This window comes from Henckelia pumila, chromosome 3, assembly GCF_033568475.1.
Source record: "Henckelia pumila isolate YLH828 chromosome 3, ASM3356847v2, whole genome shotgun sequence".
Lineage (NCBI taxonomy): Eukaryota > Viridiplantae > Streptophyta > Magnoliopsida > Lamiales > Gesneriaceae > Henckelia > Henckelia pumila.
The window spans coordinates 147,914,577-147,930,446 of NC_133122.1; the positions used below are offsets into that span (position 1 = coordinate 147,914,577).

A 15,870-nucleotide genomic window follows, 5' to 3' on the forward strand; every position below is an offset into this window, starting at 1 on the left:
GCGACGAAATAAGAGTGAAGACCAACAAAAAGCAAAGTTAAAGAACTAAGATCCAACTTGGGGGAATACTTTTTTTGGTCCACTAACTTGTTCGTATTTTGTTTTGGTTCATTAATTTTTTGAAGTTTGGTTTGGTACACTAACTTTTAATTTTCAATGATTTTATTCCAAATGCATACGTGTTAGCTAGACATTGGCTCACGTCAGTATTTTCCGGCCAATGTCTAGTTGACACGTATGTCTTTGGACCAAAATGACTGAAAATTAAAATCTAGTGTATCAAAATCAAACTTGGAAAAGTTAATGGACCAAAACCAAAATATAGACAAGTTAATGGACCAAAAAAAGTATTTTTCCATACAACTTTGATAATTTAGAGAACGAAAATAAAAAATAGGATAACATATTACATACCAGATGAATTTGACCATTTCCCCGGATTTTCGCAACCTCAATATTATCCTCCAAATTATCTTTCGTTATTATTTCATTTCACATTAACTCATCGTTTTCCTTTCGGAAATATCCAATGGGGAGGAGTGGTTGGAAATATTGATCGATTTTCCTTAGGTTATAACAATTCCATAAATTATATTATAATCATAATAATAATATGTGCATTTGAACATATATGCGTGCCGATTACCTAATCCATTTTGTTAACATTTTAATTAAAATATTAATTCAACACAAAAGTCTATATACATGGAGGTTGAAGTGGGGCAACATCAATTTAGAACAAAGAGTTTGTTCTCTATCCGCATCATTATTATACAAATCTTTATTAATTTCTTCGACAAAGACAGTTCAAATTATTTATATATTAGTTAATACTAACGATTTTGCAAATAAAATAACAATTTGTTATATTTATTTGTGAGGGGGACGGTAATCTTTCTTTACGTTTAAGTAAGTTGTAAAATAATCTGATCAATTAACTCAATTTCAAAAAAAATCTTGTCAATTTAGCACAAAATATTATGCATAATACGGAGCTGAGAAATTTCTTTCTGAGTACGAAATTTATTAATTTTATTTTTGTTTCAAAACTTAATATTTGATTTTAGACCGGACTTTTAGCTTAATTGGTCTAATTTGTCCGTCAATTGACAGAGATTCGAGTTTGAGTCCTTTCCTCCCTGTCCCTTTTTACTAAAAAAAACTTTAATATTTGATTCACTTTAAGATTATTTACAAAAAATTGCAATAAAAACTTTATGCATAGTTTTTCATAGTGCCTTTTTGGTTCTAAACTATTGTCACTTTACGAGTTTGATAATCTATATTCTCAAATTTTAATTTTAGTCATGCAATTTTTTGTTTTTGGCAATTTTAATCTTTTTTTTATTGAAAGTGTTGATGTGATATTATACATTAGTTCCATGTCAGCGACAAATAAAAAAATGACTAAAATTGATCAAAAAAATAAACAAAAATAGCAGACTAAAAGTGAAATCTTATAACTTAGAATACCAAAATTATAAAGAGACAAACATATAAAACTCGAAAAAACATCTTTTCCATTTTCATACAATGGTGTTCAGTTTTGATTGATGTTCATCAAGTATGAGAGTGTTTGCAAAACATTAATTTTTTGTATAAATGATTAAATATATAATTTATGAAAATGAGGGAAAAGAATGGACTGTGTTTGAAAATAAGAGCGGAGAGCTGAAATTTATTTAAAGATAACATGTTTGATAAATAAGTTTTTAATTAAATTACAAAAAAAAAAATACTTTTATCAGATATGACATCTTTCTCTTCGTTTGTTTGAATGAAGGCTATAAAAATTTTGGACCAGACAAAAATATTGGGAGTAAGATGTCCAGAAAAATTTATTTCTTGCGATCATTTTTAGTATAACGCAATATGATATATTGTTGAGTTGTACTGCTTAAATTTTTTTTAAAAAAATCATAATAAATATTAAGATTTTTTTAAATTTAATAGTCGACATAAAATCTAATTAGCATTAACTCTCAAGGTTAAATAAAATCTTTAATATCTTTTATTTTTTAAAAAAAAACTCTTAATACCTTTTTCCATCATAAGAATTGTAGTTGATAGGAAATTATAATCAAATAAATTGACGAGCATGACCAGCCCATTATTGCTGCTGGAACTTCAATGCATGCGTTGTGTGTTTATATAGTTCGTTTTTTAACGAAAAAAATAAAAAAACTGGTAAAATTAAATAATGCAAAAAAAAAAGGTAACAGTTTCGTAAAGAAATCATCACTAAAGTGGAATAGAATGTCAATTTTAAAAAGGTGAGTGACATTTTCGTAAATAAAAACACTAAATGACACAAAAATGAGTGTCATTTTGGTAAATAAAAAATATCAAGAAAATTAATTTGCCTAATAATTTTGGTTTTTTAGAAAGTTAAGTTTTTTTAAGAAGTTTTTCTGACGGGTAAAGCTTGTAATATTATCAATCTAAAATATGGTCTTTAGTTACAAGATCTATCAACCAAATCGAAAAATTTCTTTGCTCCCAAATGGTAAGACTTTGGGAAGGAAAAACAAAATGCGCAATAGAATGAACAACAACATTCGCTGATCGACGCACGTGGATTCTCCTCACATCTCGAAAATGAGATAATAAATATGTAATATCTGTAGCAATTATTCCATTATAACTACGATCTTCCTCCGAGCAATTGACTGCTCGCACCGCCAAGAGAAAGTCGCAAGTTATGTTAGAATAAAATTATAAATTTATTCCAAGCTTCATAATTAATTAAAAAACTGTTAATTAAATAAAAGTAGAAGCCGAAGTACAGAATCCAGATTATGGCTTATAAAATACTGCATGCTATTTTTTTTTTTTTAAAAAAAACAAAATTTATAACTAAACAATACACATTTTAAGAACTTTTTAATTTTAAAAAAAAATGTTTTTAGTAAACCTTCTTCAACCAAATGATCTCTAAATTTACATACGTTACAATATAATAGTAATCATTATATCAATTATGGACATCTAATTTTATTAACTTTTAGTACATTAAATTAAATTCTTCCAACTTTTTCTTGTTTTTACAAGTAGATTCTATATATCTTGAACGTTTATGATTTAAGTGTCTGCCAACTGAGTAATCACATGTCTTTAATAAATTATAGAGCCAAACTCATTTGTTGTCTTTTAATCGAGCGCCCTCACAACACATATACATATGGTTGAGATATCGTACTAAAATACCGAATTATCGGGATATTGTATTGAAAATTTTTCGATGTACCAAATTTTTTTCGTACAATATCAATATAGATTTTTTTCATACCAAAATTTCAGAATTTCGGTATTGGTACCGATATGAATTATTTTTATACCGATATTTTTGGTACGGTATACCGAAAATCCACCCCTACATATACCACAATTCTCCATCGAGTATTAAACCTTTATAATCACGCAAAACTATTGTAGAACTGTTTCATGAATCAATTTATCCAAGACGGTGAATGAAAACTAATTAAATATATGCAATACTCGAGAAGGGTTTTTCTTGATGAAATTACATGCAATGAAATAAATTGGCTGTGCGACGAACTGCGAAAATTAAGCTGGTCTCCATAAATGTCCATCCCCACTCATATTTTTATCTTTCAATAAATATTATATATTCACGTCATCACGTGTTCCGTTGAAAAATTACAGAATGAAGTAGTTTTTTTTTTTAAAAAAAATTGAAATGAAAATTATTAATTTGAAATTGAAATGATGGGAAATAATGTAAAGAAAAATGTAGTATATATCAAAACTAGTTAGTAGATGACTAAATGTTGTTTAATTATTAAAAAATAGGATATAATTGTTTTCGATATATAGTTGTCCCACTCAATTAAGTACATATTTTGGAAATAAATCAACAATACAAAATCGACACTTAATTAATTAATTAATAATATATATAAAAATCAAATTCGCGACATAAACAAGTCTTAAGTAAAACGATAGAGAGTAGTAAGTAGTTGTTTAATTATCCGATTCAACTGGGTCCTAAAGTAATGGCATGTAGAGAGAGAAACGTAAATGTTTTAGAGAGATAAAGAGAGAAAACAAAGCCAAGAGCATCGAAGTAGTTCGGCATGGATTTCATAAGACCGCTTTATCTTCAACACCAAAAACAATAAAAAAAAAAAAAGAGAAGAAAATTAGAAAAAGGAGAGAGGGGGGTGTGTTTGGATTTTGAATTTTTCGCAAAAAAGTCGTCTTGTTTTTGCAGAGAAAGATGGGAACCTTAAAATAGCCTTTGTCTTTTGCTTCTTTTGCATTAAATTCCCCTCTCTCCTTCTCTCTCTCTATACGTATACTCCCCCTTGATTTCAATTGCAGCCATAACCGACTGCAAGCAAAAAACTCTTTCTTTCTTTCTAATTTCTCTCTCCCCATATATCTCTTGTGTTTGTTTGTTTGTATGCATGTGTATTGATTACGGTGATGTGGGATTTTCTTATAAAGCCAGCGAAATCGGGCACAAAACAGTTTCGAGGCATTTAATGATACGAGAAAGCAGGTCTTATTTCTCGCTGCTGAAATAATAATTAAGCACCAGTGCTACTACTACTACTGCTGATACCAGATAATCTCCCCAACGATTTAATTTAAAAGCTGTGCAAAGCTAAGCTTTTTTGTTCTTCCTTCCATGGCTTCCAACAAAGGCAGCGAGGGTACGAGTCATCATCATCATCACTCCGCCGATCATTTTTTATTGGAACAAGAACAACATCAGCATCACCATCATCAGCTTCAGCATATTCAACATCATCATCATAATCATCATCATCAACATCAGCAGCAGCAGACTAGTAATCAGATTTCTTTTGGGATGATGCAATCTTCTTCATCATCGTCAGCTATTCCGGGAACTTTCAATATGTAACAAGTTTTCCATTAATTATATATATATATGTAGCTAGCTAATCCGATTTCTCTTTCTCCCAACTCTAATTTTCCTTTTGCTTAATTCTTTTTTCATCTCTTTGGATGGGATTATAATCGCAGAAGCAAGGATACTGGAACTTATGACTTGGGTGAACTGGATCAAGCTCTTTTTCTGTATCTGGATGGCCAAGATCAATCGGCTCAAGATCAAAGACGTAAACTTTTTTTTTTTCCTTCCTTCCCTTTCAACATATAAAGAATATTGATTCACTTTTTTTTTTTTAAAGAAAAAAAAAATTTGAAGTTTTTGTCAAAGCTGATATATTTGTCTGATCTGTCTCCTCTATTTTCAGCTACAAGAGGGCATTAAATTCAAAAATTTTTTTTTCTTTCTCTTAAATTTTATTAAAAACACTGCTGAGATTCTCCGGGTGTTATTGTTTCAAATTGGGGTCATGAGGAAAGTATGTTTAATTTCTTGGAAGGACAAAAAAAAAAAAAAAAGAAAAAGAAAAACCCCACTCATTGTACTTCCTTTGACCAGATCCTCTCTGAGCAGGAGATATATTTTTTTTACTCCTCGTGAAATGAAAAACAGAAGGGAATCAAAGGATCTTCTTGTGTCTTTTTGTTTTTAATGTAATCTTTTGAATTCTGAAATTTTTGGACCGCGACATGTAACAACTTGTGATACATGAATTTGCTGCAAACTCTGATTGTACTGAAAAAGAGAGACCAATCAGAGATTATTGCTTTCTGTTTCATCTATTTATTTTTTCCAAAATTTATTTCCCCTCTGTTGTTTCTGTTTTTCTTTTGCACAGATAGCTTTGCATGACTTTCTTTTTTCATACCCTAACACCCACATCTCTAAATTTTTTCTCTCCACAATTTACATTATCATCATACAATACACCAGACTAATAAAGTTTCTTTCCTCTTTTTTGTACCATATATTTCTTGAATTTTCTTCTTCTGATTGAATGTGAGCAGAAAATTCTGGGATTAGGCCACACACTTTAAACATCTTCCCTTCTCAACCCATGCACGTGGAGCCATCTGCTGCTGCAGCCACACCAAAGGTAAAAATTACACAATAGTGGGTTTTGTTTAAAATTTTTTTTATCCCAATATTTCTTGAGAAAAATTAAATTAATCTGATTTGAATATATATCTTTCATTTGATTTGGTAATTATAAGTAATGGGTTTTGTTTAAAATTGTGTTTGGTAGGCAAATAGTGGTGGATTAGTTTCTGCAGCTTCCGGGTCTGGCTCCAAGAGATCATCTGAGCCGTCCATGGAATTAGCTAACCCTAGAAATGATGTTTCTTCTGCTCCCCAACAGGCCAAAGCAGTTAAGGTTAGGACATAAAATATATATTACAATAATATATATATGTATATATCTGTGTGTGTGTGTGTGTGTGTGTGTTATTTTTACTTTTTTTGATATACATAATAAAGTTTTATAATTTCTATGTTGTTGTTGCTTTCTATTTTATGGCAGCGTGAGGGAAACAGGAGAGGTCCTACTTCAAGTACAGAACATGAAACACCCAAGACTCCAGATCCTAAGGTTTTAATTTATTTATTTATATTTTATTTTGTTTTTTTTAAATCTCATTTTAGGAAAAATACAATATTATTAATTACTGTATGTAGTTTCTTTCAAACACACAGACAACGTGAGGGTGTGTGTTTTTATCTGAACCTCCTTTTGTTAAATTTCAATGCAAATGCAGACTCTTAGGAGGCTTGCTCAGAATCGAGAGGCAGCCAGGAAGAGCAGGCTTAGGAAAAAGGTGATTAAATTTAGAACAAAAAAATTAAGATATATAGATTAATTTTATAACCGATTAAGCTTAATTTTTGTGTTAATTCATTAATTAATTAATTACTTTGTGTTTAAATCACACAGGCTTATGTGCAGCAGCTAGAGTCAAGTAGGATTAGGCTAACTCAGATTGAACAGGAAATACAAAGGGCAAGATCTCAAGTAAGCTAGCTAGTCTTTGATTTAGTATTAATATTTGCCGCCATTAATTAGTTTAATATTCCAAATTGTAGATGAATAATAATAATATGACCTATGATTGGTCAATTTTTAATTAATTGATTAACTTATGATTATTTCTTCTGTTAGGGATTTTATTTAGGAGGAAATGCTCTAGGAGACCAAGGCCTTCCTGTTGGTATGGGCAACATAAATTCAGGTATGTAAAGTCAACAGTTAATAATTTTCATTTTATTGATTTTTTTTAATGCAACTTGCAATTTTAATACAAGTACTTTCTTAAATCTTATTATTATTTCACAATAGTTATCTTAAATTTTTTTTTTTTATTATGTACGTTGAATATTATTCTAGATGCAGCAGTTTTCGACTTGGAGTATGCGCGGTGGCTGGAGGAGCACCACCGTCTGATGGTGGAGCTCCGGAATGCCGTGCAGGAACACTTGCCGGAGAACGAGCTCCGGATCTTCGTAGACAACAGCTTGGCGCACTATGATCAGGTTATGAACCTTAAGAGCATGATCGCCAAAACCGACGTGTTCCACCTCGTCTCGGGCATGTGGAAGACCCCTGCCGAGCGTTGCTTCATGTGGATGGGAGGTTTCCGGCCATCCGAGGTGATCAAGGTTTGTCTAAATACACAACTAATTAAAACCCTAACAAAAACCTATCAGACAAAAAAACCCGCTAAAGAATCGATCCAATTCACAAATATGTTCAATCTCTTAGAAATGTTGAGATATATAACTTAGAGTGACATTTTTGTTTTTGAACAATCAAGAAAATTGGTAAGAGTGGCCATCATGCAAACCCTAGTTTATGATATATTTATTAAATACGAAACGCAAAATGTATAATTTTTTTTTTTACCTGAAACTTAAGCATTATATTCTTCAAAATCGAAAGCGAATAATGTGGCCACGGCATGGAGAAATATGTACGTAGGAGTGCTAGACGTTAATTGCATGGATAAATGGACAGCAGTTGTCTGTGCATTTGTGAAAAAGGTTTCATTATATAATATTTGTAAAACAGTACAATGACGAAATGATATAATGATTCTTTTCCTTTATAGGTTAGTGTTAGGTTTTATTCCCAACCAAACCATAAAGTCCATATGTCTGTTGGTGTCTCTTCGTGTTTGTTTTCCAATTATTTGCACACTATGGATATGTGCACGCCATGACTTACTCATACGAGTTGTCGTCGGGGGCGAAATAATTTTTTAGGTCTACTAACTTATCATTTCATGAATTTCGATTCAATAGGCATTAGTTCAAGGTTTGGTTTCGATGTTTTTTTAGTTTTTTTTAATCCTGACATTGGAGAATATTGACGTGGAACTAAAAAATTGCTGATGTGGTATAAAAAATAATTGCTCATATGACTGGCTTCACATCATCAATTTTTAGTTCCATGTCAATATTGATGTGGTATAAAAATTGCTAATATGTCTGGTTTCACATCAGAGCTAAACAGCCGGAAACAAAAAATTAATAAATCAAAATCAAATTTTGAATATTTAGGGAACCAAAATATAAATTATGACAAGTTAATAAACCAAAAAAATTTATTTTTTCTTGAACCAAAATACAAATTATGACAACTATAAATAAATAGAATTAATATTTGTTTAATTAATCTGCAGATAATCTTGAATCAAGTAGAGCCATTGACAGAACAACAACTTCTGGCGATATGTGGGTTGCAGCAATCAACACAAGAAGCAGAAGAAGCCCTTTCACAAGGTTTAGATGCTCTAAATCAGTCGATATCCGAAACGATCGCTTCGGATTCGCTCAGCATCCCTCCAAACATGAACACTTATATGGGACAAATGGCTTCTGCCATGAACAAACTCTCCACCCTTGAAGGTTTTGTTAGACAGGTAACTAATTTATAATATGCCTTTTAATTTAATTTTTTATGGTTTAAATATATATCGAGCCATGTTTAACAACCTTAATCACTTCATAATAATCCTCATTAACACCATACTAGTTATCTGTGACACCAAGTCCCCATTGATTATAGAAAAATATTTCATGTACATTTAATTTAATAATTTGAAACAGAAATAGAGCTCATTTATTTATCATTTTTAAGGAAAGTAATAATAAGTGAAGAGTATCGTCCGCATCATTTAGCCATCCTGAACTAGTTGCATGCATAAATTTCTCTATACGGAAGGTATATACGACGTCACTCCCAACATAAGAATAAAAAGGGCTCATGAAATATTTAATGTACATTATACGATGAATAGATATACACGTGAAAGATGAAATGTTATCTTAAGTATATTGTCTCAAAAGCATATGCAAAGTAGATATTTATTAATACATGCATGTGAGATTTAAATATTTTTTTGAGATCCCAGAAAAAATATCAATCTTTAAATGCACACTCAGGATATATATTACTCTGCACAAAAAGAAGTATTTAGATAAAATTTCAGGGGAAAAACAATTTCATGTGGAATCTTTAATAACCACTTAATTCGATGTCGGGGGGGCAAAAATGTCTTTATCATAAAGATTTTATGTCCATATATATTATGCATGATGTCATTTTCATAACCGTTTGACCTAAACCATATCAAATAGACCACCCAACACATGTATATCAATTAATTCAACGATTTATTTTGTGGTGTTATTTGTGTTACAAATTATTCTAATTAATTAGTTGGAATTTTACGGTAGATGGACATATACTAATCATTCATTCATTATATACATATTGATTATTTTGTGGTAGGTGAAGACTAATTAATCATGGTCATTATAAAATTTTTATACATCTACTAATTTCACTAAATAGTTGGCCTTCTCTTAATTCTCGAATTATAAAATTCTATGGTCTTAATTCTCTAAACAACAAAAATACATTTAAATATATTTAAAATCCAGTAATCCAAACGCAACCTAAAAAAAATGTAATTGTAGCTTCATGGGTGGATAATGGATTTACTATTCCGTGACCTTTTGATTTGCATGTAATTTGGTGTGTGTTAAAGATAATTAATCACTAAAAGATTTTATTTGAAGTGAATAGTTAGACTTGTAGATGTTTTCGTTTATTGTGTAATTTTTCATTCAATCACTTCTCCACTGCACGCATAAGTTATCTTATTTTCGGCTATTTTGGTCAATTTTTTGACGACGGTAAATTTCGATATTATATTAATATTTTCTGGTGTTGCAACATCAATTTGATCAAAATAATCGAAAATTAAAAAGTTGATACACTGAAACCAAACTTTGAAGACTTAATGAATCAAAATCAAATTGTACAAGTTGAGGGGGAAAAAACTATTTTCCTTCATGAAATTATTGCTGTTCTCTATTGTTTGTACTAAAATTCGAAAATAATAGAAGAGGGACTTCCAACTTCGTAATATATATATATATATATATATAAGAATATGCGATTTTGGTTCCAGTATTCGTCTCATTTTTAAAATCATGTCAACGCATACGTATAAATTTCTAATGTTGATACTATATCATAAATCAAAAAGTCAACATTCATGCACGATGAATTATTTTTATTTTTCTTTCATTATTTCTTTTGTTTGAATATATTAAATATTGTTATATATTTTACAGGCTGATAATTTAAGGCACCAAACCCTACATCGGCTGCATCAAATCTTGACTACGCGCCAAGCTGCACGGTGTTTTCTTGCCATCGCCGAATACTCCCACCGCCTCCGTGCCCTCAGTTCCCTCTGGTTGGCCCGCCCCCGTCAAGAGTGAAAACGGAGAGGCGAAGAGGGAAAACAAAAAAGGAAGAAAAAAAACACAGAGAGGACTAGAAAAAAAAAATGGTAGCAAGATAGCTAGATATTTTCAATATATATTCTAAAAAAACTTTAGTTAGTAGTTTAGTTATCGTCTCTAGCCTCTTTAAATCGTAGAGATGTATAGATAGACGTACGTTTTAGAGTCTTAAGTAGTAAAGATAATGCTAATTTTAACTTCTTTTTTCTTCTACATTCTCCATCATTAATTACCATTTAATTTAATTTTCCGCTTGAAATATAAGTTCAAAAGGAATTAGATATGAATGTTTTGCAATCAATCTTACTGTTTTGGCGCAAAAATGAGTTACACTCACCAAATTTTGCGCGACACTTGCTAATCATTTTCGACTTTTCAGTACTGTGTGGAGGCTCAAAAATAACAACAAAACAAAGAACGATCGATAAATATGGCAAGAACTTGATGAACATGAATTATTCTTTCGTTAAATTAGAGAGATTCACACAAAAAAAAAAAAAAAAAAAACACACACACACACACACACGTATTGATCTTATTCTGAATTATTGTTGATATATATACATATATATATACACTAACTATGCATTCTGTGATTATTTTGATTTCATAAAAATTATATAACTCTTCCACAATACAATAATTTAAGATCCATAAAAACTATTGTTACACAGTCTTACAACAAGTCAATTTTGTGTGCAGATCTCCGATCTAACCCATGAAAAATATTATGTATTCTTTTAAGTCAAAAATATCAATTATGTATATGAGATCGACCTGTTCACGGATATAGATCCATAAGATCGTCTCATACCAAACAAAGTATTTAAGATTACAGCCAATGATTGACCAAAATATATGGAATTAGTCAAGACTTTGAAGCTGTGGGTGTAGCGTACCTTAAGGAGATTAAACATATATACTAACTTGATCAAATATATATATATATATATATATATATATATATATATATATATAGAGTAATTTTCAGCTGCCCAACCATTCTTGCTCAACTCGTCCCTGACCACTCGGGTTTTAGTTGTTTTTTTTAAAAAAAATTCGTATCATTAAAACCCACTATCGGATTTTAGTTGTCGGGATGAGTTGTGCATCATTGGTTGGACATCTGAAAATTTATATATATATATATATATATATATATATATATATAGAAATGATACCCTGCACCCTAGGTGTGCAGGGTAACATGAGTACCGCATACGTGGCGGTCCATGATTGGTCAGCCAGTTTTTGTAAAAAACAATTGTGTGGTTGTGGGCGCGCCACGTAGGCAGGTGCCCACAGGTGTGCAGGGTAAGGGTGTGCAGGGTATCATTACTCTATATATATATATATAATACATATATTGCAAAGTACTTCATTATATTGATCTTATCAGGTCAAAGTTATATATGTGACAGGAAACAAAAGGATAGCTTGACCGAAGATAAAAAGAAATGCACCGTCGAATAAGTTGGTTGATAGTAGGTACACTTAATTGAAAGATATTTGTTTAATTCATTTTTTTGTTGGTTTCTTCTTTTGCAATATATATACACATCTTTCTATCTATGCTATATAATTTCATATGTTTAAAAAGTCACCTAAAACAATATCTTATATGTTTATATCCCTCTCGTGTTGTCAAAGATACTTAAATTTAATTAATTTATGAGATACTATAATAATTTCACATAAATTAGTGGTCGGGAAAATTATTGCTCTTTATATATCCCAAAAAGTGTTCTAAAGACGTCGTCTAAGACCGTGTAGGTGTTGTTTTTCCCATAATCGTTTTATCTAGGCGCGATAATCGCCACCTAGCCGGGCCTTCGTGTGAAGGATTAATCACCACCTAGGCACGAGGTTATTGGTATTATACTCTTCAAGACCAAAATGATATATATTTAGGCTTTAAAAAAAATCTAGACGGCTAGGTATTAAATGATGGATTGTCGTGCGCCTTGCTTAGCGCTTTATAGAGCATTGCTCCAAAGTACGTACTCATACGTGTTGACATGCCTTTGATTATTGAGACGTGGTTACAAAATATGTATGATAGAAAAGATATAAATCAATAATTATCGATAACATTCAATCATTTGTTAAACTAATTGAAACAATCATTACATAAAACAAAAATATAACTAAATCATCATCTGTCACATCAATATATATGGATATATAAGTTAAATATGAGATTGTGTTTGCATATATATATATACGTCGGAGCATAATTTTGAGGTATTATATATCATGTATATGCGCGCGTTGGATGTCGCATGGCTGGTACAATAAAATTCCATAAAACTTTTTAAAAAAGAATTTATCCAAATGAAAAAATGAATCAATTAAATCAATAGCTCGAAGCCCAACGAATAATTAATATTAAATTATTTTATCGAGTTGATCCAAAATTAAATATTGGTAAATATTGTACAAAAACTTATAAATAAATGAGAGGCCAGCTATAAAGTTTAGCCCAATGGAAACAAAGGAAAATCAAACAGGTAACATCGATTGTTGAACACTATCAATTGGGTTGGATAGACGGGACAACAGCAAATTGAGCCTTGTATAAATTAAAATGAATTTCCCACTCATATTCAAATTCAACTCGAAATTAATTAAAACTCGAGCCTAAAAGTTGTCATCATCATCACCATTCATGTTTTTCTTCTACAATTGAAAAAAGAATATGTGAAAATTATTCAACTCTCCCCATCCGAAATCCAAATTAAAAATAAAAAATCTTACCATTTATTTGACCATAACTGGACATATCAATTAGATAATCATGATAATTTTTTATATTTCGTGATATACGTGCGTAGACCGTGCATGCAACTACCAACAAGTCGATAAAAACTATGTTCAACTTGAGTTTTATCCAAAATGGGGAAAATTGCTTTTTTGGTCCTGTATGTTTGTCACTTTGCGATTTTGGTCCTTTATATTTTCAGATTGCAGTTTTAGTCCGCTATCTTTATTTTTTTGGCAATTTTAGTCCTTTTTCCGATGTGGCGCTGACGTGGCACAAATTCAATGCTGATGTGGAGCTGACGTGTACAGTGCCACGTCAGCATTTTCGAAGAAAAAGGACCGAAATTGCCAAAAATCGAAACATACAGGACTAAAACTGAAATGTGAAAACATAAAGGACCAAAATCGCAAAGTGACAAACATACAGGACTAAATTTGCAATTTTCCCTCCAAAATGCAACATATATAACTTTTGGATGCATGCATGAGATATGTAAAGATACTAATTGGCCCATGTTCAAAGATTATTGTTCCCTAAAAAAATATTATATATTATACATTAAACATAGTTCTTGTTCTATAAGGAGGATTTATTTATAACAGAACTCAGAATGAGATTATAAAATAAATATATTCTAAATACGATGTCGTTTAAAGGGTGAGCAAGAGCAACATAATTTGCACACGCAGCTGAGGTGCACTGTACACGTGGCTATATATATCGTCAATGCACGCCATGATAAAATGATAAAATCATTTTAATATAAGTCAGGGACGGAGTCAGGACTAGATATTAGAAGGGGGCCAATACAAAACTCGAGAAAGATCAAATATTTGTTATATATAACAATAAAATTTTAATTGTATTATATTTGTATCAAATACACATCAATATTCATCATAAAAAATTATAAATACATAATTATTTTTCAAATCTATTAGAATTAAGAATTTCTCTTTGCAAATCAAAAATTATATACAACTACAAGTGAACTATATCGAACGTTTTAGAAATTTGATTCTCAATATAAACTAGCAAACAATCATTAAGAAATTCACCTTTCATCATATTATGAAGCATAATACTGACTATATTTATAATATAATTACATATTTAAAAAAACAAAGAAATCAATATATTTAAAATATTAATAATCCTCTGGAGTACATGTTAGAAATAAATGAAACATAAAAATTTATTTTAAAAATCCCGTAATAAAACATTAATATCAATGGATTTTTTTTTTTAAAAAAAACTTGTCTCACAAAAATTTAAAAGCGAGTTATAAGTCAAAAGAGTAAAAAAAATAAAAGAAAGGAACACACCTTTTATTTGAAAATTGTAGCCTTTAAACAAGATGAAGGGAAGGGAAGGGAAGGGAAGGGAAGAGGGAAAAAAAAAATAAAAACCAAATATTGCATGCAAAAATTGAGATTGACATCCAATAGATTATGTTTCTCAGTTTTGTAAAATTAATTCAAATAAATAAAAATATATTATTATTTTGATAGGATAAATAAAATTATGTAAAAAATTTTAAATAAATAATAAAAAAATAACAACGCACACACACACATATATATATATATATATATATTATTATGGAACTAAAAAAAAAGTTGGGCCCCCAATCCATAACATGCCTCCGCTATATAAGTACTTATGCTAAAAATAGTACTGTTTAATTGAGTTTCTATTTTAAGATAAAATGATTGAAAAATTAAACTAAAATATGCTTCAGAAATTCTGTTTCGGCGTCTATTTAACATAATAAAAATTTCATGAAACTCGCCTCCAATGGATGTCCAAGTTGGTGGAGTAGGTGAACTCTTGGCCAGAGGTTAGGAGTTCGATTCTCCCTACCAACACCTTCTTGGACTAGCCTGTCACAAAGGGCTTGCCCAGTGTGGTTTACCTGACTAGCCTAGTTTGCAGGCTACTGCGTTAGTCCGGGAGTTTACCCAGAGCGCACCGAAAGGTAGCGGCTGCGGGTTCCCACGTCAGAAAAAAAATTGGGAAAATTGCATATATTACCCTTGTGAAATATTGGGTTAGCTCATGACAACCCCTTATGAAAGTTTTTTAAGTTCATAACCCCATGTGATTTTTGATATGTATCATGCACACATTTTTCAGTTAAAAATAACGAAAAAATGACGAAAATACCACTACTTAAAAAAATGAAAATATTAATATAAAATAATTATATATAATTTTCATAGTTATTTAACTAAAATTTGATTATTTTATTCAATTAAATATAAAATTATTAAAAAAATTAATTTAATCATTTTTAAGTTGGGGTATTTTCGTCATTTTTTAGTTGTAAATGTTTGTTTGCTACATATCTAGAATCCAAAGGGGTTATCAGCTTAAAAAGCTTTCATATGAGGTTATCAGCAAATCTGGGATT

At 30.4% G+C, this 15,870-nt stretch overlaps 1 protein-coding gene across 1 annotated transcript; it reads left to right on the top strand.

Moving 5' to 3' along the window:
• The first annotated feature begins 4,129 nt into the window (after positions 1 to 4,129).
• On the top strand, positions 4,130 to 10,823 carry LOC140886792 (bZIP transcription factor TGA10). The gene is made up of 11 exons (XM_073293640.1): positions 4,130 to 4,887; positions 5,014 to 5,108; positions 5,887 to 5,975; positions 6,126 to 6,254; positions 6,402 to 6,470; positions 6,637 to 6,696; positions 6,813 to 6,890; positions 7,038 to 7,107; positions 7,263 to 7,534; positions 8,557 to 8,796; positions 10,520 to 10,823. The coding sequence occupies exons 1-11, from the start codon at positions 4,655 to 4,657 to the stop codon at positions 10,667 to 10,669; spliced, it is 1,485 nt and encodes a 494-aa protein (XP_073149741.1). The 5' UTR covers positions 4,130 to 4,654; the 3' UTR covers positions 10,670 to 10,823.
• The last annotated feature ends 5,047 nt before the right edge of the window (positions 10,824 to 15,870 follow it).